General features: G+C 25.6%; 1 protein-coding gene across 5 annotated transcripts in view; it reads right to left on the minus strand.

Moving 5' to 3' along the window:
* Window positions 1-26,213, minus strand: part of LOC145246018 (enolase 4-like) — a 772,121-nt gene that overhangs the window by 355,669 nt on the left and 390,239 nt on the right. For all 5 annotated transcript variants that reach the window (XM_080107835.1, XM_080107834.1, XM_080107837.1 and 2 more), the window contains exon 8: window positions 1,311-1,439. In XM_080107835.1, coding sequence (XP_079963961.1) covers window positions 1,311-1,439 — 129 coding nt within the window. The remainder of the gene's footprint in view (window positions 1-1,310; window positions 1,440-26,213) is intronic.

Below are 26,213 nucleotides of genomic sequence, written 5' to 3' on the forward strand. Positions count from 1 at the left end.
TACACATAATATTTTGTTTACATGTACACATAATATTTGTTTACATGTACACATAATATTTGTTTACATGTACACATAATATTTTGTTTACATGTACACATAATATTGTGTTTACATGTACACATAATATTTGTTTATACACACACATATTTTGTTGACATGTACACATAATATTTTGTTTACATGTACACATAATATTTTTTTTACACATAATATTTTGTTTACACATAATATTGTGTTTACATGTACGCATTATATTTTGTTTAGACATAATATTTTGTTTACACATAATATTTTGTTGACATGTACACATAATATTTTGTTTACATGTACACATAATAGTTGATTTACATGTACACAATATTTTGTTCACATGTACACATAATATTTGTTTATACACACACATATTTTGTTGACATGTACACATAATATTTTGTTTACATGTACACATAATATTTTGTTTACATGTACACATAATATTTTGTTTACACATAATATTTTGTTGACATGTACACATAACATTTTGTTTACACATACACATAATATTTTGTTTATACATAATATTTTTTTGACATGTAGACATAATATTTTGTTTAGACATAATATTTTGTTTACACATAATATTTTGTTCACATGTAGACATAATATTTTGTTTACACATAATATTTTGTTTACACATAATATTTTGTTCACAGGTAGACATAATATTTTGTTTACACATAATATTGTGTTTACACATATTTTGTTTACATGTACACATAATATTTGGTTTAGACATAATATTTTGTTTACACATAATATATTGTTCACATGTACACATAATATTTTGTTTACACATATTTTGTTTACATGTACACATAATATTTCATAGTATTTTGTTTACACATAATATTTTGTTTACACATAATATTTTGTTTACATGTACACATTTTGTTTACACATATTTTGTTGACATGTACACATAATATTTTGTTTACACATAATATTTTGTTGACATGTACACATAATATTTTGTTTACACATAATATTTTGTTTACACATACACTTAATATTTTGCATTATTGAATTCTTATTAGGTAGTAACTGGTTTATTGCATAGGTGTGTGCACACCAATTTTTAGATACAATAAATCAATGCATGCTGAGCTAATTGGTACAAAAATAGCATTAACAAAAATAAAAGTTGAACATGAATAATAAGGCGTTTTTCCTTATTTTAGAATTTTGTTTTATCATCAAGTTGCAATAAAAATATGCATCGTCTTGATATTTTCAAATATTATAGTAATGAAATAATCAGATTTACTTACCTCTTTAATCGAGAAGTGACAACTAGGTATCAACATGACTTCATTGAATGCATTCACTTTTCCTGCAGATAATTTTCCACAATGCAACATTGTCACCATTAAAAGAGGCATTCGGTAGGAAGCAAGTGCCTTTAAAATAAGAAAACACTCTGTCATTTGTCAAAAGAATTAAATCAATCAAAACATAATATTCCTACCGAGACAATAGAAATATTATTTCTACATTTGTAGAGATTTGCTGATGTTTAGAAAAAAAACTTTGGTCAATATTGGTTAGGTTTCTCTACATGATCAATATTGGTTAGGTTTCTCTAGTATTTTCAGCTATCAAAAGTTCTTAAGATTTACAAAAAACAAGCCGAGTATGCAAGGTTCCCCTCAACAAGTGAAAAATTTACTTTCACCATAACGAATGTTTGTGCAAAATTTCAAAAAATCCAATGCATGGTTGTTGAGAAAAGTGCAAATAATTGAGCGGATTAACAATTTGGGGGCAATTTCACCCCTATAATGGCCCCTAGTGAGAGCAACCAGAATTATCCTGGAAAATCCTTTCTGGCAAAAAAGTACTTTTATCATGATTAATGGTTTGCAAATTTTCAAAAAATTCCAAGGCGTGTTTATTGTGGAAAACGCTAACAAATAGATGAACAGACGAACGTGAATTACAATCCTCCTTTGTTGACTGTGACCAATAAATCAAACTGGTAAAAAAAGCAAAATAAAATTAACAAAAATAAAAGTTAAACATAGATAATTAGATATTTTTCCTATTTTTTCAATTTTCTTATCATTTTGTTCAAACTCTAATATATTTCAACTGAGCTATCCTCAGCTATCATATATTTTATCTGAGAGATATTTTTAAGATTCTGACTGTCCCTTTAAGTGCAATTGTTTGAATCCCTCTTGCGCAATAGTTTTTGAAATTATTTTTCATGAGTCTAATTGCTCTTATAATTACTGAAATGATGGAGATCTTCCTAAGATTCCAGTTTCTTTTCATATCGAACATAAGATTTTTGTATTTTGATATCTTTCCCTTGCAGTTCTGTTTAACTCAGCATCATTGGAGACACTAATTTCTACCAAGATTGCTTCTTTCTACCATATCACTATGTCAGGTTTAATAGTTCTGTTTCTAGGTGCGTAGCCATAGGAATCACATAGTCATAGTGAATGATGTACGACTTATTTCCAACTGTTCTTTCAGGTAAACATGTTCCCAAGACTTGCTGCTAAATTCGATATTTAAGTTTTTACAGAACACTCCATTATGTTGCATTATATAATAGCCGTACCCCAAGCAGAATCTTTCAGCTGGATATCAGGTGACTCACACTCTCTACTTCTATGTGGAATTGAACCTGCAGTGGCTGTCACTGCTGAGACCATTCATCTTCTTAAAAGCAAGGTATTTGTATTTTAACTATTCTTCTAGGTCCTTGATGTGAGTATTGCCATCAAACTGTGTTTTCAATTTGAACCTACCCTGCTCTGATGAAGCACTGGACACATTTGTCCAAATCAAACTTCATCCAATATCACTGGAGAAGTTATATACAACCTGAAAGAGTCAACCTAAGTCATCATCTGGCACGTAGCTTGAGGTCATCAATGAAGAGCAGGTGATTGAATTTTTGTTTAGGCTTTGTTGGAGGTTTTGGCTTTTATTTAGTAACTTTCTTAAACAATGTTAATAGTTCCATTAATGTGACTTATTGCCAGGATTGTTTGCAACATTTTTATATGTCCAGCTATGGTCTCTTTCTATATTAATCAAGCCATAATAGATTTTATATTAATCAAGTCACCATAGTAGCGATAGTAGATTTCATATTAATCAAGTCACCATAGTAGCCATAGTAGATTTTATATTAATCAAGCCACCATAGTAGCCATAATAGATTTTATATTAATCAAGTCACCATAGTAGCCATAGTAGATTTTATATTAATCAAGCCACCATAGTAGCAATAGTAGATTTTATATGAATCAAGTAACCATAGTAGACATAATGGATTTTATATTAATCAAGCCACCATAGTAGCCATATTAGATTTTATATTAATCAAGTAACCACAGTAGCCATAATAGATTTTATATTAATCAAGCCACCATAGTAGCCATAATAGATTTTATATTAATCAAGCCACCATAGTAGACAAACCAGATTTTATATTAATCAAGCCACCATAGTAGCCATAATAGATTTTATATTAATCAAGTCACCATAGTAGACATAATAGATTTTATATTAATCAAGTCACCATAGTAGCCATAATAGATTTAATATTAATCAAGTCACAATAGTAGCCATAATAGATTTTATATTAATCAAGTCACCATAGTAGCCATAATAGATTTTATATTAATCAAGTCACCATAGTAGACAAAATAGATTTTATATTAATCAAGTCACCATAGTAGCCATAATAGATTTTATATTAATCAAGTCACCATAGTAGACATAATAGATTTTATATTAATCAAGTCACCATAGTAGCCATAATAGAATTTATATTAATCAAGTCACCATAGTAGACATAATAGATTTTATATTAATCAAGTCACCATAGTAGACATAATAGATTTTATATTAATCAAGTCACCATAGTAGACATAATAGATTTTATATTAATCAAGTCACCATAGTAGCTATAATAGATTTTATATTCATCAAGTCACCATAGTAGACATAATAGATTTTATATTAATCAAGTCACCATAGTAGCCATAATAGATTTTATATTAATCAAGTCACCATAGTAGACATAATAGATTTTATATTAATCAAGTCACCATAGTAGACATAATAGATTTTATATTAATCAAGTCACCATAGTAGACATAATAGATTTTATATTAATCAAGTCACCATAGTAGCCATAATAGATTTTATATTAATCAAGTCACCATAGTAGACATAATAGATTTTATATTAATCAAGTCACCATAGTAGCCATAATAGATTTTATATTAATCAAGTCACCATAGTAGCCATAATAGATTTTATATTAATCAAGTCACCATAGTAGCCATAATAGATTTTATATTAATCAAGTAACCATAGTAGACATAACAGATTTTATATTAATCAAGTCACCATAGTAGCCATAATAGATTTTATATTAATCAAGTCACCATAGTAGACATAATAGATTTTATATTAATCAAGTCACCATAGTAGCCATAATATATTTTATATTAATCAAGTCACCATAGTAGACATAATAGATTTTATATTAATAAAGTCACCATAGTAGACATAATAGATTTTATATTAATCAAGTCACCATAGTAGCCATAATAGATTTTATATTAATCAAGTAACCATAGTAGACATAATAGATTTTATATTAATCAAGCCACCATAGTAGACATAATAGAGTTTATATTAATCAAGCCACCATAGTAGACATAATAGATTTTATATTAATCAAGTCACCATAGTAGACATAATAGATTTTATATTAATCAAGTCACCATAGTAGCCATAATAGATTTTATATTAATCAAGTCACCATAGTAGCCATAACAGATTTTATATTAATCAAGTCACCATAGTAGACATAATAGATTTTATATTAATCAAGTCACCATAGTAGCCATAATAGATTTTATATTAATCAAGTCACCATAGTAGCCATAATAGATTTTATATTAATCAAGTCACCATAGTAGACATAATAGATTTTATATTAATCAAGTCACCATAGTAGACATAATAGATTTTAGATTAATCAAGTCACCATAGTAGCCATAATAGATTTTATATTAATCAAGCCACCATAGTAGACATAATAGATTTTATATTAATCAAGTCACCATAGTAGACATAATAGATTTTATATTAATCAAGTCACCATAGTAGCCACATTAGATTTTATATTAATCAAGCCACCATAGTAGACATAATAGATTTTATATTAATCAAGTCACCATAGTAGCCATAACAGATTTTATATTAATCAAGTAACCATAGTAGACATAATAGATTTTATATTAATCAAGTCACCATAGTAGACATAATAGATTTTATATTAATCAAGTAACCATAGTAGACATAATAGACTTTATATTAATCAAGTCACCATAGTAGCCATAATAGATTTTATATTAATCAAGCCACCATAGTAGACATAATAGATTTTATATTAATCAAGTCACCATAGTAGACATAATAGATTTTATATTAATCAAGTCACCATAGTAGCCATAATAGATTTTATATTAATCAAGCCACCATAGTAGACATAATGGATTTTATATTAATCAAGTCACCATAGTAGACATAATAGATTTTATATTAATCAAGTCACCATAGTAGCCATAATAGATTTTATATTAATACAGTCACCATAGTAGACATAATAGATTTTATATTAATCAAGTCACCATAGTACCCATAATAGATTTTATATTAATCAAGTCACCATAGTAGACATAGTAGATTTTATATTAATGAAGTAACCATAGTAGACATAATAGATTTTATATTAAACAAGTCACCATAGTAGCCATAATAGATTTTATATTAATCAAGTCACCATAGTAGACATAATAGATTTTATATTAATCAAGTCACCATAGTAGACATAGTAGATTTTATATTAATGAAGTAACCATAGTAGACATAATAGATTTTATATTAATCAAGTCACCATAGTAGACATAATAGATTTTATATTAATGAAGTAACCATAGTAGCCATAATAGATTTTATATTAATCAAGTCACCATAGTAGCCATAATAGATTTTATATTAATCAAGTCACCATAGTAGACATAATAGATTTAATATTAATCAAGTCACCATAGTAGACATAATAGATTTTATATTAATCAAGTCACCATAGTAGCCATAATAGATTTTATATTAATCAAGTCACCATAGTAGACATAATAGATTTTATATTAATCAAGTCACCATAGTAGCCATAATAGATTTTATATTAATCAAGTCACCATAGTAGACATAATAGATTTTATATTAATCAAGTCACCATAGTAGACATAATAGATTTTATATTAATCAAGTCACCATAGTAGACATAATAGATTTTATATTAATCATGTCACCATAGTAGCCATAATAGATTTTATATTAATCAAGTCACCATAGTAGACATAACAGATTTTATATTAATCAAGTCACCATAGTAGCCATAATAGATTTTATATTAATCAAGTCACCATAGTAGCCATAATAGATTTTATATTAATCAAGTCACCATAGTAGCCATAATAGATTTTATATTAATCAAGTCACCATAGTAGACATAATAGATTTTATATTAATCAAGTCACCATAGTAGACATAACAGATTTTATATTAATCAAGCCACCATAGTAGCCATAATAGATTTTATATTAATCAAGCCACCATAGTAGACATAATAGATTTTATATTAATCAAGCCACCATAGTAGCCATAATAGATTTTATATTAATAAAGTCACCATAGTAGCCATAGTAGATTTTATATTAATCAAGCCACCATAGTAGCCATAATAGATTTTATATTAATCAAGCCACCATAGTAGACATAATAGATTTTATATTAATCAAGTAACCATAGTAGACATAATAGATTTTATATTAATCAAGTCACCATAGTAGACATAATAGATTTTATATTAATCAAGTAACCATAGTAGACATAATAGACTTTATATTAATCAAGTCACCATAGTAGCCATAATAGATTTTATATTAATCAAGCCACCATAGTAGACATAATAGATTTTATATTAATCAAGTCACCATAGTAGACATAATAGATTTTATATTAATCAAGTCACCATAGTAGCCATAATAGATTTTATATTAATCAAGCCACCATAGTAGACATAATGGATTTTATATTAATCAAGTCACCATAGTAGACATAATAGATTTTATATTAATCAAGTCACCATAGTAGCCATAATAGATTTTATATTAATCAAGTCACCATAGTAGACATAATAGATTTTATATTAATCAAGTCAACATAGTACCCATAATAGATTTTATATTAATCAAGTCACCATAGTAGACATAGTAGATTTTATATTAATGAAGTAACCATAGTAGACATAATAGATTTTATATTAATCAAGTCACCATAGTAGCCATAATAGATTTTATATTAATCAAGTCACCATAGTAGACATAATAGATTTTATATTAATCAAGTCACCGTAGTAGACATAGTAGATTTTATATTAATGAAGTAACCATAGTAGACATAATAGATTTTATATTAATCAAGTCACCATAGTAGACATAATAGATTTTATATTAATGAAGTAACCATAGTAGCCATAATAGATTTTATATTAATCAAGTCACCATAGTAGCCATAATAGATTTTATATTAATAAAGTCACCATAGTAGACATAAAAGATTTTATATTAATCAAGTCACCATAGTAGCCATAATAGATTTTATATTAATCAAGTCACCATAGTAGACATAATAGATTTAATATTAATCAAGTCACCATAGTAGACATAATAGATTTTATATTAATCAAGTCACCATAGTAGCCATAATAGATTTTATATTAATCAAGTCACCATAGTAGACATAATAGATTTTATATTAATCAAGTCACCATAGTAGCCATAATAGATTTTATATTAATCAAGTCACCATAGTAGACATAATAGATTTTATATTAATCAAGTCACCATAGTAGACATAATAGATTTTATATTAATCAAGTCACCATAGTAGACATAATAGATTTTATATTAATCATGTCACCATAGTAGCCATAATAGGTTTTATATTAATCAAGTAACCATAGTAGACATAACAGATTTTATATTAATCAAGTCACCATAGTAGCCATAATAGATTTTATATTAATCAAGTCACCATAGTAGCCATAATAGATTTTATATTAATCAAGTCACCATAGTAGCCATAATAGATTTTATATTAATCAAGTCACCATAGTAGACATAATAGATTTTATATTAATCAAGTCACCATAGTAGACATAACAGATTTTATATTAATCAAGCCACCATAGTAGCCATAATAGATTTTATATTAATCAAGCCACCATAGTAGACATAATAGATTTTATATTAATCAAGCCACCATAGTAGCCATAATAGATTTTATATTAATCAAGTCACCATAGTAGCCATAGTAGATTTTATATTAATCAAGCCACCATAGTAGCCATAATAGATTTTATATTAATCAAGCCACCATAGTAGACATAATAGATTTTATATTAATCAAGCCACCATAGTAGACATAATAGATTTTATATTAATCAAGTCACCATAGTAGCCATAATAGATTTTATATTAATCAAGTCACCATAGTAGACATAATAGATTTTATATTAATCAAGTCACCATAGTAGACATAATAAATTTTATATTAATCAAGTCACCATAGTAGACATAATAGATTTTATATAATTCAAGTTACCATAGTAGACATAATAGATTTTATATTAACCAAGTCACCATAGTAGACATAATAGATTTTATATTAACCAAGTCACCATAGTAGCCATAATAGATTTTATATTAATCAAGTAACCATAGTAGACATAATAGATTTTATATTAATCAAGCCACCATAGTAGACATAATAGAGTTTATATTAATCAAGCCACCATAGTAGACATAATAGATTTTATATTAATCAAGTCACCATAGTAGCCATAATAGATTTTATATTAATCAAGTCACCATAGTAGACATAATAGATTTTATATTAATCAAGTCACCATAGTAGACATAATAGATTTTATATTAACCAAGTAACCATAGTAGCCATAATAGATTTTATATTAATCAAGTAACCATAGTAGACATAATAGATTTTATATTAATCAAGCCACCATAGTAGACATAATAGAGTTTATATTAATCAAGCCACCATAGTAGACATAATAGATTTTATATTAATCAAGTCACCATAGTAGACATAATAGATTTTATATTAATCAAGTCACCATAGTAGCCATAATAGATTTTATATTAATCAAGTCACCATAGTAGCCATAATAGATTTTATATTAATCAAGCCACCATAGTAGACATAATAGATTTTATATTAATCAAGTAACCATAGTAGACATAATAGATTTTATATTAATCAAGTCACCATAGTAGCCATAATAGATTTTATATTAATCAAGTCACCATAGTAGACATAATAGATTTTATATTAATCAAGTCACCATAGTAGACATAATAGATTTTATATTAACCAAGTCACCATAGTAGCCATAATAGATTTTATATTAATCAAGTAACCATAGTAGACATAATAGATTTTATATTAATCAAGCCACCATAGTAGACATAATAGAGTTTATATTAATCAAGCCACCATAGTAGACATAATAGATTTTATATTAATCAAGTAACCATAGTAGACATAATAGATTTTATATTAATCAAGTCACCATAGTAGCCATAATAGATTTTATATTAATCAAGTCACCATAGTAGCCATAACAGATTTTATATTAATCAAGTCACCATAGTAGACATAATAGATTTTATATTAATCAAGTCACCATAGTAGCCATAATAGATTTTATATTAATCAAGTCACCATAGTAGCCATAATAGATTTTATATTAATCAAGTCACCATAGTAGACATAATAGATTTTATATTAATCAAGTCACCATAGTAGACATAATAGATTTTATATTAATCAAGTCACCATAGTAGCCATAATAGATTTTATATTAATCAAGCCACCATAGTAGACATAATAGATTTTATATTAATCAAGTCACCATAGTAGACATAATAGATTTTATATTAATCAAGTCACCATAGTAGCCATAATAGATTTTATATTAATCAAGTCACCATAGTAGCCATAACAGATTTTATATTAATCAAGTCACCATAGTAGACATAATAGATTTTATATTAATCAAGTCACCATAGTAGCCATAATAGATTTTATATTAATCAAGTCACCATAGTAGCCATAATAGATTTTATATTAATCAAGTCACCATAGTAGACATAATAGATTTTATATTAATCAAGTCACCATAGTAGACATAATAGATTTTAGATTAATCAAGTCACCATAGTAGACATAATAGATTTTATATTAATCAAGCCACCATAGTAGACATAATAGATTTTATATTAATCAAGTCACCATAGTAGACATAATAGATTTTATATTAATCAAGTCACCATAGTAGCCATAATAGATTTTATATTAATCAAGCCACCATAGTAGACATAATAGATTTTATATTAATCAAGTCACCATAGTAGCCATAACAGATTTTATATTAATCAAGTAACCATAGTAGACATAATTGATTTTATATTAATCAAGTCACCATAGTAGACATAATAGATTTTATATTAATCAAGTAACCATAGTAGACATAATAGACTTTATATTAATCAAGTCACCATAGTAGCCATAATAGATTTTATATTAATCAAGCCACCATAGTAGACATAATAGATTTTATATTAATCAAGTCACCATAGTAGACATAATAGATTTTATATTAATCAAGTCACCATAGTAGACATAATAGATTTTATATTAATCAAGTCACCATAGTAGACATAATAGATTTTATATTAATCAAGTCACCATAGTAGCCATAATAGATTTTATATTAATCAAGCCACCATAGTAGACATAATAGATTTTATATTAATCAAGTCACCATAGTAGCCATAACAGATTTTATATTAATCAAGTAACCATAGTAGACATAATAGATTTTATATTAATCAAGTCACCATAGTAGCCATAATAGATTTTATATTAATCAAGTAACCATAGTAGACATAATAGATTTTATATTAATAAAGTCACCATAGTAGCCATAATAGATTTTATATTAATGAAGTCACCATAGTAGCCATAATAGATTTTATATTAATCAAGTCACCATAGTAGACATAATAGATTTTATATTAATCAAGTCACCATAGTAGCCATAATAGATTTTATATTAATCAAGTCACCATAGTAGACATAATAGATTTTATATTAATCAAGTCACCATAGTAGCCATAATAGATTTTATATTAATGAAGTAACCATAGTAGACATAACAGATTTTAAATTAATCAAGTCACCATAGTAGACATAATAGATTTTATATTAATCAAGTCACCATAGTACCCATAATAGATTTTATATTAATCAAGTCACCATAGTAGACATAGTAGATTTTATATTAATGAAGTAACCATAGTAGACATAATAGATTTTATATTAATCAAGTCACCATAGTAGCCATAATAGATTTTATATTAATCAAGTCACCATAGTAGACATAATAGATTTTATATTAATCAAGTCACCGTAGTAGACATAGTAGATTTTATATTAATGAAGTAACCATAGTAGACATAATAGATTTTATATTAATCAAGTCACCATAGTAGACATAATAGATTTTATATTAATGAAGTAACCATAGTAGCCATAATAGATTTTATATTAATCAAGTCACCATAGTAGCCATAATAGATTTTATATTAATAAAGTCACCATAGTAGACATAATAGATTTTATATTAATCAAGTCACCATAGTAGCCATAATAGATTTTATATTAATCAAGTCACCATAGTAGACATAATAGATTTAATATTAATCAAGTCACCATAGTAGACATAATAGATTTTATATTAATCAAGTCACCATAGTAGCCATAATAGATTTTATATTAATCAAGTCACCATAGTAGACATAATAGATTTTATATTAATCAAGTCACCATAGTAGCCATAATAGATTTTATATTAATCAAGTCACCATAGTAGACATAATAGATTTTATATTAATCAAGTCACCATAGTAGACATAATAGATTTTATATTAATCAAGTCACCATAGTAGACATAATAGATTTTATATTAATCATGTCACCATAGTAGCCATAATAGGTTTTATATTAATCAAGTAACCATAGTAGACATAACAGATTTTATATTAATCAAGTCACCATAGTAGCCATAATAGATTTTATATTAATCAAGTCACCATAGTAGCCATAATAGATTTTATATTAATCAAGTCACCATAGTAGCCATAATAGATTTTATATTAATCAAGTCACCATAGTAGACATAATAGATTTTATATTAATCAAGTCACCATAGTAGACATAACAGATTTTATATTAATCAAGCCACCATAGTAGCCATAATAGATTTTATATTAATCAAGCCACCATAGTAGACATAATAGATTTTATATTAATCAAGCCACCATAGTAGCCATAATAGATTTTATATTAATCAAGTCACCATAGTAGCCATAGTAGATTTTATATTAGACAAGCCACCATAGTAGCCATAATAGATTTTATATTAATCAAGCCACCATAGTAGACATAATAGATTTTATATTAATCAAGTCACCATAGTAGACATAATAGATTTTATATTAATCAAGTCACCATAGTAGCCATAATAGATTTTATATTAATCAAGTCACCATAGTAGACATAATAGATTTTATATTAATCAAGTCACCATAGTAGCCATAATAGATTTTATATTAATCAAGTCACCATAGTAGACATAATAGATTTTATTTTAATCAAGTAACCATAGTAGCCATAATAGATTTTATATTAATCAAGTCACCATAGTAGACATAATAGATTTTATATTAATCAAGTCACCATAGTAGCCATAATAGATTTAATATTAATCAAGTCACCATAGTAGCCATAATAGATTTTATATTAATCAAGTCACCATAGTAGCCATAATAGATTTTATATTAATCAAGTCACCATAGTAGACATAATAGATTTTATATTAATCAAGTCACCATAGTAGCCATAATAGATTTTATATTAATCAAGTCACCATAGTAGACATAATAGATTTTATATTAATCAAGTCACCATAGTTGCCATAATAGATTTTATATTAATCAAGTCACCATAGTAGCCATAATAGATTTTATATTAATCAAGTCACCATAGTAGACATAATAGATTTTATATTAATCAAGTCACCATAGTAGACATAATAGATTTTATATTAATCAAGTCACCATAGTAGCCATAATAGATTTTATATTAATCAAGTCACCATAGTAGACATAATAGATTTAATATTAATCAAGTCACCATAGTAGACATAATAGATTTTATATTAATCAAGTCACCATAGTAGCCATAATAGATTTTATATTAATCAAGTCAACATAGTAGACATAATAGATTTTATATTAATCAAGTCACCATAGTAGCCATAATAGATTTTTATTAATCAAGTCACCATAGTAGACATAATAGATTTTATATTAATCAAGTCACCATAGTAGACATAATAGATTTTATATTAATCAAGTCACCATAGTAGACATAATAGATTTTATATTAATCATGTCACCATAGTAGCCATAATAGATTTTATATTAATCAAGTCACCATAGTAGACATAATAGATTTTATATTAATCAAGTCACCATAGTAGCCATAATAGATTTTATATTAATCAAGTCACCATAGTAGCCATAATAGATTTTATATTAATCAAGTCACCATAGTAGCCATAATAGATTTTATATTAATCAAGTCACCATAGTAAACATAATAGATTTTATATTAATCAAGTCACCATAGTAGCCATAATAGATTTTATATTAATCAAGTCACCATAGTAGACATAATAAATTTTATATTAATCAAGTCACCATAGTAGCCATAATAGATTTTATATTAATCAAGTCACCATAGTAGACATAATAGATTTTATATTAATCAAGTCACCATAGTAGACATAATAGATTTTATATTAACCAAGTCACCATAGTAGCCATAATAGATTTTATATTAATCAAGTAACCATAGTAGACATAATAGATTTTATATTAATCAAGCCACCATAGTAGACATAATAGAGTTTATATTAATCAAGCCACCATAGTAGACATAATAGATTTTATATTAATCAAGTCACCATAGTAGACATAATAGATTTTATATTAATCAAGTCACCATAGTAGCCATAATAGATTTTATATTAATCAAGTCACCATAGTAGACATAATAGATTTTATATTAATCAAGTCACCATAGTAGACATAATAGATTTTATATTAATCAAGTCACCATAGTAGCCATAATAGATTTTATATTAATCAAGCCACCATAGTAGACATAATAGATTTTATATTAATCAAGTCACCATAGTAGACATAATAGATTTTATATTAATCAAGTCACCATAGTAGCCATAATAGATTTTATATTAATCAAGTCACCATAGTAGCCATAACAGATTTTATATTAATCAAGTCACCATAGTAGACATAATAGATTTTATATTAATCAAGTCACCATAGTAGCCATAATAGATTTTATATTAATCAAGTCACCATAGTAGCCATAATAGATTTTATATTAATCAAGTCACCATAGTAGACATAATAGATTTTATATTAATCAAGTCACCATAGTAGACATAATAGATTTTAGATTAATCAAGTCACCATAGTAGCAATAATAGATTTTATATTAATCAAGCCACCATAGTAGACATAATAGATTTTATATTAATCAAGTCACCATAGTAGACATAATAGATTTTATATTAATCAAGTCACCATAGTAGCCATAATAGATTTTATATTAATCAAGCCACCATAGTAGACATAATAGATTTTATATTAATCAAGTCACCATAGTAGCCATAACAGATTTTATATTAATCAAGTAACCATAGTAGACATAATTGATTTTATATTAATCAAGTCACCATAGTAGACATAATAGATTTTATATTAATCAAGTAACCATAGTAGACATAATAGACTTTATATTAATCAAGTCACCATAGTAGCCATAATAGATTTTATATTAATCAAGCCACCATAGTAGACATAATAGATTTTATATTAATCAAGTCACCATAGTAGACATAATAGATTTTATATTAATCAAGTCACCATAGTAGACATAATAGATTTTATATTAATCAAGTCACCATAGTAGACATAATAGATTTTATATTAATCAAGTCACCATAGTAGCCATAATAGATTTTATATTAATCAAGCCACCATAGTAGACATAATAGATTTTATATTAATCAAGTCACCATAGTAGCCATAACAGATTTTATATTAATCAAGTAACCATAGTAGACATAATAGATTTTATATTAATCAAGTCACCATAGTAGCCATAATAGATTTTATATTAATCAAGTAACCATAGTAGACATAATAGATTTTATATTAATAAAGTCACCATAGTAGCCATAATAGATTTTATATTAATGAAGTCACCATAGTAGCCATAATAGATTTTATATTAATCAAGTCACCATAGTAGACATAATAGATTTTATATTAATCAAGTCACCATAGTAGCCATAATAGATTTTATATTAATAAAGTCACCATAGTAGACATAATAGATTTTATATTAATCAAGTCACCATAGTAGCCATAATAGATTTTATATTAATGAAGTAACCATAGTAGACATAACAGATTTTAAATTAATCAAGTCACCATAGTAGACATAATAGATTTTATATTAATCAAGTCACCATAGTAGCCATAATAGATTTTATATTAATCAAGTCACAATAGTAGCCATAATAGATTTTATATTAATCAAGTCACCATAGTAGACATAATAGATTTTATATTAATGAAGTAACCATAGTAGACATAATAGATTTTATATTAATCAAGCCACCATAGTAGACATAATAGATTTTATATTAATCAAGTAACCATAGTAGACATAATAGATTTTATATTAATCAAGTCACCATAGTAGCCATAATAGATTTTATATTAATGAAGTAACCATAGTAGACATAATAGATTTTAAATTAATCAAGTCACCATAGTAGACATAATAGATTTTATATTAATCAAGTCACCATAGTAGACATAATAGATTTTATATTAATCAAGTCACCATAGTAGACATAATAGATTTTATATTAATCAAGCCACCATAGTAGCCATAATAGATTTTATATTAATGAAGTAACCATAGTAGACATAATAGATTTTAAATTAATCAAGTCACCATAGTAGACATAATAGATTTTATATTAATCAAGTCACCATAGTAGACATAATAGATTTTATATTAATCAAGTCACCATAGTAGACATAATAGATTTTATAATAATGAATTAACCATAGTAGACATAATAGATTTTATATTAATCAAATCACCATAGTAGCCATATTAGATTTTATATTAATCAAGCCATCATAGTAGACATAATAGATTTTATATTAATCAAGTCACCATAGTAGACATAATAGATTTTATATTAATCAAGTCACCATAGTAGCCATAATAGATTTTATATTAATCAAGTCACCATAGTAGCCATATTAGATTTTATATTAATCAAGCCACCATAGTAGACATAATAGATTTTATATTAATCAAGTCATCATAGTAGACATAATAGATTTTATATTAATCAAGTCACCATAGTAGCCATAATAGATTTTATATTAATCAAGCCACCATAGTAGACATAATAGATTTTATATTAATCAAGTCACCATAGTAGCCATAACAGATTTTATATTAATCAAGTCACCATAGTAGACATAATAGATTTTATATTAATCAAGCCACCATAGTAGACATAATAGATTGTATATTAATCAAGTCACCATAGTAGCCATAATAGATTTTATATTAATCAAGCCACCATAGTAGACATAATGGATTTTATATTAATCAAGTCACCATAGTAGCCATAATAAATTTTATATTAATCAAGTCACCATAGTAGACATAGTAGATTTTATATTAATGAAGTAACCATAGTAGACATAATAGATTTTATATTAATCAAGTCACCATAGTAGCCATAATAGATTTTATATTAATCAAGTCACCATAGTAGACATAATAGATTTTATATTAATCAAGTCACCATAGTAGACATAGTAGATTTTATATTAATGAAGTAACAATAGTAGACATAATAGATTTTATATTAATCAAGTCACCATAGTAGACATAATAGATTTTATATTAATGAAGTAACCATAGTAGACATAATAGATTTTATATTAATCAAGTAACCATAGTAGCCATTATAGATTTTATATTAATCAAGTCACCATAGTAGACATAATAGATTTTATATTAATCAAGTCACCATAGTAGCCATAATAGATTTTATATTAATCAAGTCACCATAGTAGCCATAACAGATTTTATATTAATCAAGTCACCATAGTAGCCATAATAGATTTTATATTAATCAAGTCACCATAGTAGCCATAATAGATTTTATATTAATCAAGTCACCATAGTAGCCATAACAGATTTTATATTAATCAAGTCACCATAGTAGACATAATAGATTTTATATTAATCAAGTCACCATAGTAGACATAATAGATTTTATATTAGTCAAGCCACCATAGTAGACATAATAGATTTTATATTAATCAAGTCACCATAGTAGACATAATAGATTTTATATTAATCAAGCCACCATAGTAGACATAATAGATTTTATATTAATCGAGTCACAATAGTAGACATAATAGATTTTATATTAATCAAGCCACCATAGTAGACATAATAGATTTTATATTAATCAAGCCACCATAGTAGACATAATAGATTTTATATTAATCAAGTCACCATAGTAGACATAATAGATTTTATATTAATCAGGCCACCATAGTAGACATAATAGATTGTATATTAATCAAGTCACCATAGTAGCCATAATAGATTTTATATTAATCAAGCCACCATAGTAGACATAATGGATTTTATATTAATCAAGTCACCATAGTAGCCATAATAGATTTTATATTAATCAAGTCACCATAGTAGACATAATAGATTTTATATTAATCAAGTCACCATAGTAGACATAATAGATTTTATATTAATCAAGTCACCATAGTAGACATAATAGATTTTATATTAATCAAGTAACCATAGTAGCCATAATAGATTTTATATTAATCAAGTCACCATAGTAGACATAATAGATTTTATATTAATCAAGTCACCATAGTAGCCATAATAGATTTTATATTAATCAAGTCACCATAGTAGACATAATGGATTTTATATTAATCAAGTCACCATAGTAGCCATAATAGATTTTATATTAATCAAGTCACCATAGTAGACATAATAGATTTTATATTAATCAAGTCACCATAGTAGCCATAACAGATTTTATATTAATCAAGTCACCATAGTAGACATAATAGATTTTATATTAATCAAGCCACCATAGTAGACATAATAGATTGTATATTAATCAAGTCACCATAGTAGCCATAATAGATTTTATATTAATCAAGCCACCATAGTAGACATAATGGATTTTATATTAATCAAGTCACCATAGTAGCCATAATAGATTTTATATTAATCAAGTCACCATAGTAGCCATAATAGATTTTATATTAATCAAGTAACCATAGTAGACATAATAGATTTTATATTAATCAAGTCACCATAGTAGACATAATAGATTTTATATTAATCAAGTAACCATAGTAGACATAATAGATTTTATATTAATCAAGTCACCATAGTAGCCACAATAGATTTTATATTAATCAAGTCACCATAGTAGACATAATAGATTTTATATTAATCAAGTCACCATAGTAGCAATAATAGATTTTATATTAATCAAGTAACCATAGTAGACATAATAGATTTTATATTAATCAAGTCACCATAGTAGACATAATAGATTTTGTATTAATCAAGTCACCATAGTTGACATAATAGATTTTATATTAATCAAGTCACCATAGTAGACATAATAGATTTTATATTAATCAAGTCACCATAGTAGACACAGTAGATTTTATATTAATGAAGTAACCATAGTAGACATAATAGATTTTATATTAATCAAGTCACCATAGTAGACATAATAGATTTTATATTAATGAAGTAACAATAGTAGCCATAATAGATTTTATATTAATCAAGTCACCATAGTAGCCATAATAGATTTTATATTAATCAAGTCACCATAGTAGACATAATAGATTTTATATTAATCAAGTCACCATAGCAGCCATAATAGATTTTATATTAATCAAGTCACCATAGTAGACATAGTAGATTTTATATGAATGAAGTAACCATAGTAGACATAATAGATTTTATATTAATAAAGTCACCATAGTAGCCATAATAGATTTTATATTAATCAAGTCACCATAGTAGACATAATAGATTTTATATTAATCAAGTCACCATAGTAGCCATAATAGATTTTATATTAATCAAGTCACCATAGTAGCCATAACAGATTTTATATTAATCAAGTCACCATAGTAGACATAATAGATTTTATATTAATCAAGTCACCATAGTAGCCATAATAGATTTTATATTAATCAAGTCACCATAGTAGCCATAATAGATTTTATATTAATCAAGTCACCATAGTAGACATAATAGATTTTATATTAATCAAGCCACCATAGTAGACATAATAGATTTTATATTAATCAAGCCACCATAGTAGACATAATAGATTTTATATTAATCAAGTCACCATAGTAGACATAATAGATTTTATATTAATCAAGCCACCATAGTAGACATAATAGATTTTATATTAATCAAGTCACCATAGTAGACATAATAGATTTTATATTAATCAAGCCACCATAGTAGACATAATAGATTTTATATTAATCAAGTCACCATAGTAGACATAATAGATTTTATATTAATCAAGCCACCATAGTAGACATAATAGATTTTATATTAATCAAGCCACCATAGTAGACATAATAGATTTTATATTAATCAAGTCACCATAGTAGCCATAACAGATTTTATATTAATCAAGTCACCATAGTAGACATAATAGATTTTATATTAATCAAGCCACCATAGTAGACATAATAGATTGTATATTAATCAAGTCACCATAGTAGCCATAATAGATTTTATATTAATCAAGCCACCATAGTAGACAAAATGGATTTTATATTAATCAAGTCACCATAGTAGCCATAATAGATTTTATATTAATCAAGTCACCATAGTAGCCATACTAGATTTTATATTAATCAAGCCACCATAGTAGACATAATAGATTTTATATTAATCAAGTCACCATAGTAGACATAATAGATTTTATATTAATCAAGTAACCATAGTAGACACAATAGATTTTATATTAATCAAGTCACCATAGTAGCCATAATAGATTTTATATTAATCAAGTCACCATAGTAGACATAATAGATTTTATATTAATCAAGTCACATTAGTAGCCATAATAGATTTTATATTAATCAAGTAACCATAGTAGACATAATAGATTTTATATTAATCAAGTCACCATAGTAGACATAATAGATTTTATATTAATCAAGTCACCATAGTAGACATAATAGATTTTATATTAATCAAGTCACCATAGTAGACATAATAGATTTTATATTAATGAAGTAACCATAGTAGACATAATAGATTTTATAGTAATCAAATCACCATAGTAGCCATAATAGATTTTATATTAATCAAGCCACCATAGTAGACATAATAGATTTTATATTAATCAAGTCACCATAGTAGACATAATAGATTTTATATTAATCAAGTCACCATAGTAGACATAATAGATTTTATATTAATCAAGTCACCATAGTAGCCATAATAGATTTTATATTAATCCAGCCACCATAGTAGACATAATAGATTTTATATTAATCAAGTCACCATAGTAGACATAATAGATTTTATATTAATCAAGTCACCATAGTAGCCATAATAGATTTTATATTAATCAAGCCACCATAGTAGACATAATAGATTTTATATTAATCAAGTCACCATATTAGCCATAACAGATTTTATATTAATCAAGTCACCATAGTAGACATAATAGATTTTATATTAAACAAGCCACCATAGTAGACATAATAGATTGTATATTAATCAAGTCACCATAGTAGCCATAATAGATTTTATATTAATCAAGCCACCATAGTAGACAAAATGGATTTTATATTAATCAAGTCACCATAGTAGACATAATAGATTTTATATTAATCAAGTCACCATAGTAGACATAGTAGATTTTATATTAATGAAGTAACCATAGTAGACATAATAGATTTTATATTAATCAAGTAACCATAGTAGCCATAATAGATTTTATATTAATCAAGTCACCATAGTAGACATAATAGATTTTATATTAATCAAGTCACCATAGTAGACATAGTAGATTTTATATTAATGAAGTAACCATAGTAGACATAATAGATTTTATATTAATCAAGTCACCATAGTAGACATAATAGATTTTATATTAATGAAGTAACCATAGTAGCCATAATAGATTTTATATTAATGAAGTAACCATAGTAGCCATAATAGATTTTATATTAATCAAGTCACCATAGTAGCCATAATAGATTTTATATTAATCAAGTCACCATAGTAGACATAATAGATTTTATATTAATCAAGTCACCATAGTAGCCATAATAGATTTTATATTAATCAAGTCACCATAGTAGACATAGTAGATTTTATATGAATGAAGTAACCATAGTAGACATAATAGATTTTATATTAATAAAGTCACCATAGTAGCCATAATAGATTTTATATTAATCAAGTCACCATAGTAGACATAATAGATTTTATATTAATCAAGTCACCATAGTAGCCATAATAGATTTTATATTAATCAAGTCACCATAGTAGCCATAACAGATTTTATATTAATCAAGTCACCATAGTAGACATAATAGATTTTATATTAATCAAGTCACCATAGTAGCCATAATAGATTTTATATTAATCAAGTCACCATAGTAGCCATAATAGATTTTATATTAATCAAGTCACCATAGTAGACATAATAGATTTTATATTAATCAAGCCACCATAGTAGACATAATAGATTTTATATTAATCAAGCCACCATAGTAGACATAATAGATTTTATATTAATCAAGTCACCATAGTAGACATAATAGATTTTATATTAATCAAGCCACCATAGTAGACATAATAGATTTTGTATTAATCAAGTCACCATAGTAGACATAATAGATTTTATATTAATCAAGCCACCATAGTAGACATAATAGATTTTCTATTAATCAAGTCACCATATTAGACATAATAGATTTTATATTAATCAAGCCACCATAGTAGACATAATAGATTTTATATTAATCAAGCCACCATAGTAGACATAATAGATTTTATATTAATCAAGTCACCATAGTAGCCATAACAGATTTTATATTAATCAAGTCACCATAGTAGACATAATAGATTTTATATTAATCAAGCCACCATAGTAGACATAATAGATTGTATATTAATCAAGTCACCATAGTAGCCATAATAGATTTTATATTAATCAAGCCACCATAGTAGACATAATGGATTTTATATTAATCAAGTCACCATAGTAGCCATAATAGATTTTATATTAATCAAGTCACCATAGTAGCCATAATAGATTTTATATTAATCAAGTAACCATAGTAGACATAATAGATTTTATATTAATCAAGTCACCATAGTAGACATAATAGATTTTATATTAATCAAGTAACCATAGTAGACATAATAGATTTTATATTAATCAAGTCACCATAGTAGCCATAATAGATTTTATATTAATCAAGTCACCATAGTAGACATAATAGATTTTATATTAATCAAGTCACCATAGTAGCCATAATAGATTTTATATTAATCAAGTAACCATAGTAGAAATAATAGATTTTATATTAATCAAGTCACCATAGTAGACATAATAGATTTTATATTAATCAAGTCACCATAGTAGACATAATAGATTTTATATTAATCAAGTCACCATAGTAGACATAATAGATTTTATATTAATGAAGTAACCATAGTAGACATAATAGATTTTATAGTAATCAAATCACCATAGTAGCCATAATAGATTTTATATTAATCAAGCCACCATAGTAGACATAATAGATTTTATATTAATCAAGTAACCATAGTAGACATAATAGAATTTTATATTAATCAAGTCACCATAGTAGCCATAATAGATTTTATATTAATCAAGTCACCATAGTAGACATAATAGATTTTATATTAATCAAGTCACCATAGTAGCCATAATAGATTTTATATTAATCAAGTAACCATAGTAGACATAATAGATTTTATATTAATCAAGTCACCATAGTAGACATAATAGATTTTATATTAATCAAGTCACCATAGTAGACATAATAGATTTTATATTAATCAAGTCACCATAGTAGACATAATAGATTTTATATTAATGAAGTAACCATAGTAGACATAATAGATTTTATAGAAATCAAATCACCATAGTAGCCATAATAGATTTTATATTAATCAAGCCACCATAGTAGACATAATAGATTTTATATTAATCAAGTCACCATAGTAGACATAATAGATTTTATATTAATCAAGTCACCATAGTAGACATAATAGATTTTATATTAATCAAGTCACCATAGTAGCCATAATAGATTTTATATTAGTCCAGCCACCATAGTAGACATAATAGATTTTATATTAATCAAGTCACCATAGTAGACATAATAGATTTTATATTAATCAAGTCACCATAGTAGCCATAATAGATTTTATATTAATCAAGCCACCATAGTAGACATAATAGATTTTATATTAATCAAGTCACCATATTAGCCATAACAGATTTTATATTAATCAAGTCACCATAGTAGACATAATAGATTTTATATTAAACAAGCCACCATAGTAGACATAATAGATTGTATATTAATCAAGTCACCATAGTAGCCATAATAGATTTTATATTAATCAAGCCACCATAGTAGACAAAATGGATTTTATATTAATCAAGTCACCATAGTAGACATAATAGATTTTATATTAATCAAGTCACCATAGTAGACATAGTAGATTTTATATTAATGAAGTAACCATAGTAGACATAGTAGATTTTATATTAATCAAGTAACCATAGTAGCCATAATAGATTTTATATTAATCAAGTCACCATAGTAGACATAATAGATTTTATATTAATCAAGTCACCATAGTAGACATAGTAGATTTTATATTAATGAAGTAACCATAGTAGACATAATAGATTTTATATTAATCAAGTCACCATAGTAGACATAATAGATTTTATATTAATGAAGTAACCATAGTAGCCATAATAGATTTTATATTAATGAAGTAACACTAGTAGCCATAATAGATTTTATATTAATCAAGTCACCATAGTAGCCATAATAGATTTTATATTAATCAAGTCACCATAGTAGACATAATAGATTTTATATTAATCAAGTCACCATAGTAGCCATAATAGATTTTATATTAATCAAGTCACCATAGTAGACATAGTAGATTTTATATGAATGAAGTAACCATAGTAGACATAATAGATTTTATATTAATAAAGTCACCATAGTAGCCATAATAGATTTTATATTAATCAAGTCACCATAGTAGACATAATAGATTTTATATTAATCAAGTCACCATAGTAGCCATAATAGATTTTATATTAATCAAGTCACCATAGTAGCCATAACAGATTTTATATTAATCAAGTCACCATAGTAGACATAATAGATTTTATATTAATCAAGTCACCATAGTAGCCATAATAGATTTTATATTAATCAAGTCACCATAGTAGCCATAATAGATTTTATATTAATCAAGTCACCATAGTAGACATAATAGATTTTATATTAATCAAGCCACCATAGTAGACATAATAGATTTTATATTAATCAAGCCACCATAGTAGACATAATAGATTTTATATTAATCAAGTCACCATAGTAGACATAATAGATTTTATATTAATCAAGCCACCATAGTAGACATAATAGATTTTGTATTAATCAAGTCACCATAGTAGACATAATAGATTTTATATTAATCAAGCCACCATAGTAGACATAATAGATTTTCTATTAATCAAGTCACCATATTAGACATAATAGATTTTATATTAATCAAGCCACCATAGTAGACATAATAGATTTTATATTAATCAAGCCACCATAGTAGACATAATAGATTTTATATTAATCAAGTCACCATAGTAGCCATAACAGATTTTATATTAATCAAGTCACCATAGTAGACATAATAGATTTTATATTAATCAAGCCACCATAGTAGACATAATAGATTGTATATTAATCAAGTCACCATAGTAGCCATAATAGATTTTATATTAATCAAGCCACCATAGTAGACATAATGGATTTTATATTAATCAAGTCACCATAGTAGCCATAATAGATTTTATATTAATCAAGTCACCATAGTAGCCATAATAGATTTTATATTAATCAAGTAACCATAGTAGACATAATAGATTTTATATTAATCAAGTCACCATAGTAGACATAATAGATTTTATATTAATCAAGTAACCATAGTAGACATAATAGATTTTATATTAATCAAGTCACCATAGTAGCCATAATAGATTTTATATTAATCAAGTCACCATAGTAGACATAATAGATTTTATATTAATCAAGTCACCATAGTAGCCATAATAGATTTTATATTAATCAAGTAACCATAGTAGAAATAATAGATTTTATATTAATCAAGTCACCATAGTAGACATAATAGATTTTATATTAATCAAGTCACCATAGTAGACATAATAGATTTTATATTAATCAAGTCACCATAGTAGACATAATAGATTTTATATTAATGAAGTAACCATAGTAGACATAATAGATTTTATAGTAATCAAATCACCATAGTAGCCATAATAGATTTTATATTAATCAAGCCACCATAGTAGACATAATAGATTTTATATTAATCAAGTAACCATAGTAGACATAATAGAATTTTATATTAATCAAGTCACCATAGTAGCCATAATAGATTTT

Source organism: Euprymna scolopes, chromosome 23, assembly GCF_053919585.1.
Source record: "Euprymna scolopes isolate OS-2025 chromosome 23, ASM5391958v1, whole genome shotgun sequence".
NCBI lineage: Eukaryota > Metazoa > Mollusca > Cephalopoda > Sepiida > Sepiolidae > Euprymna > Euprymna scolopes.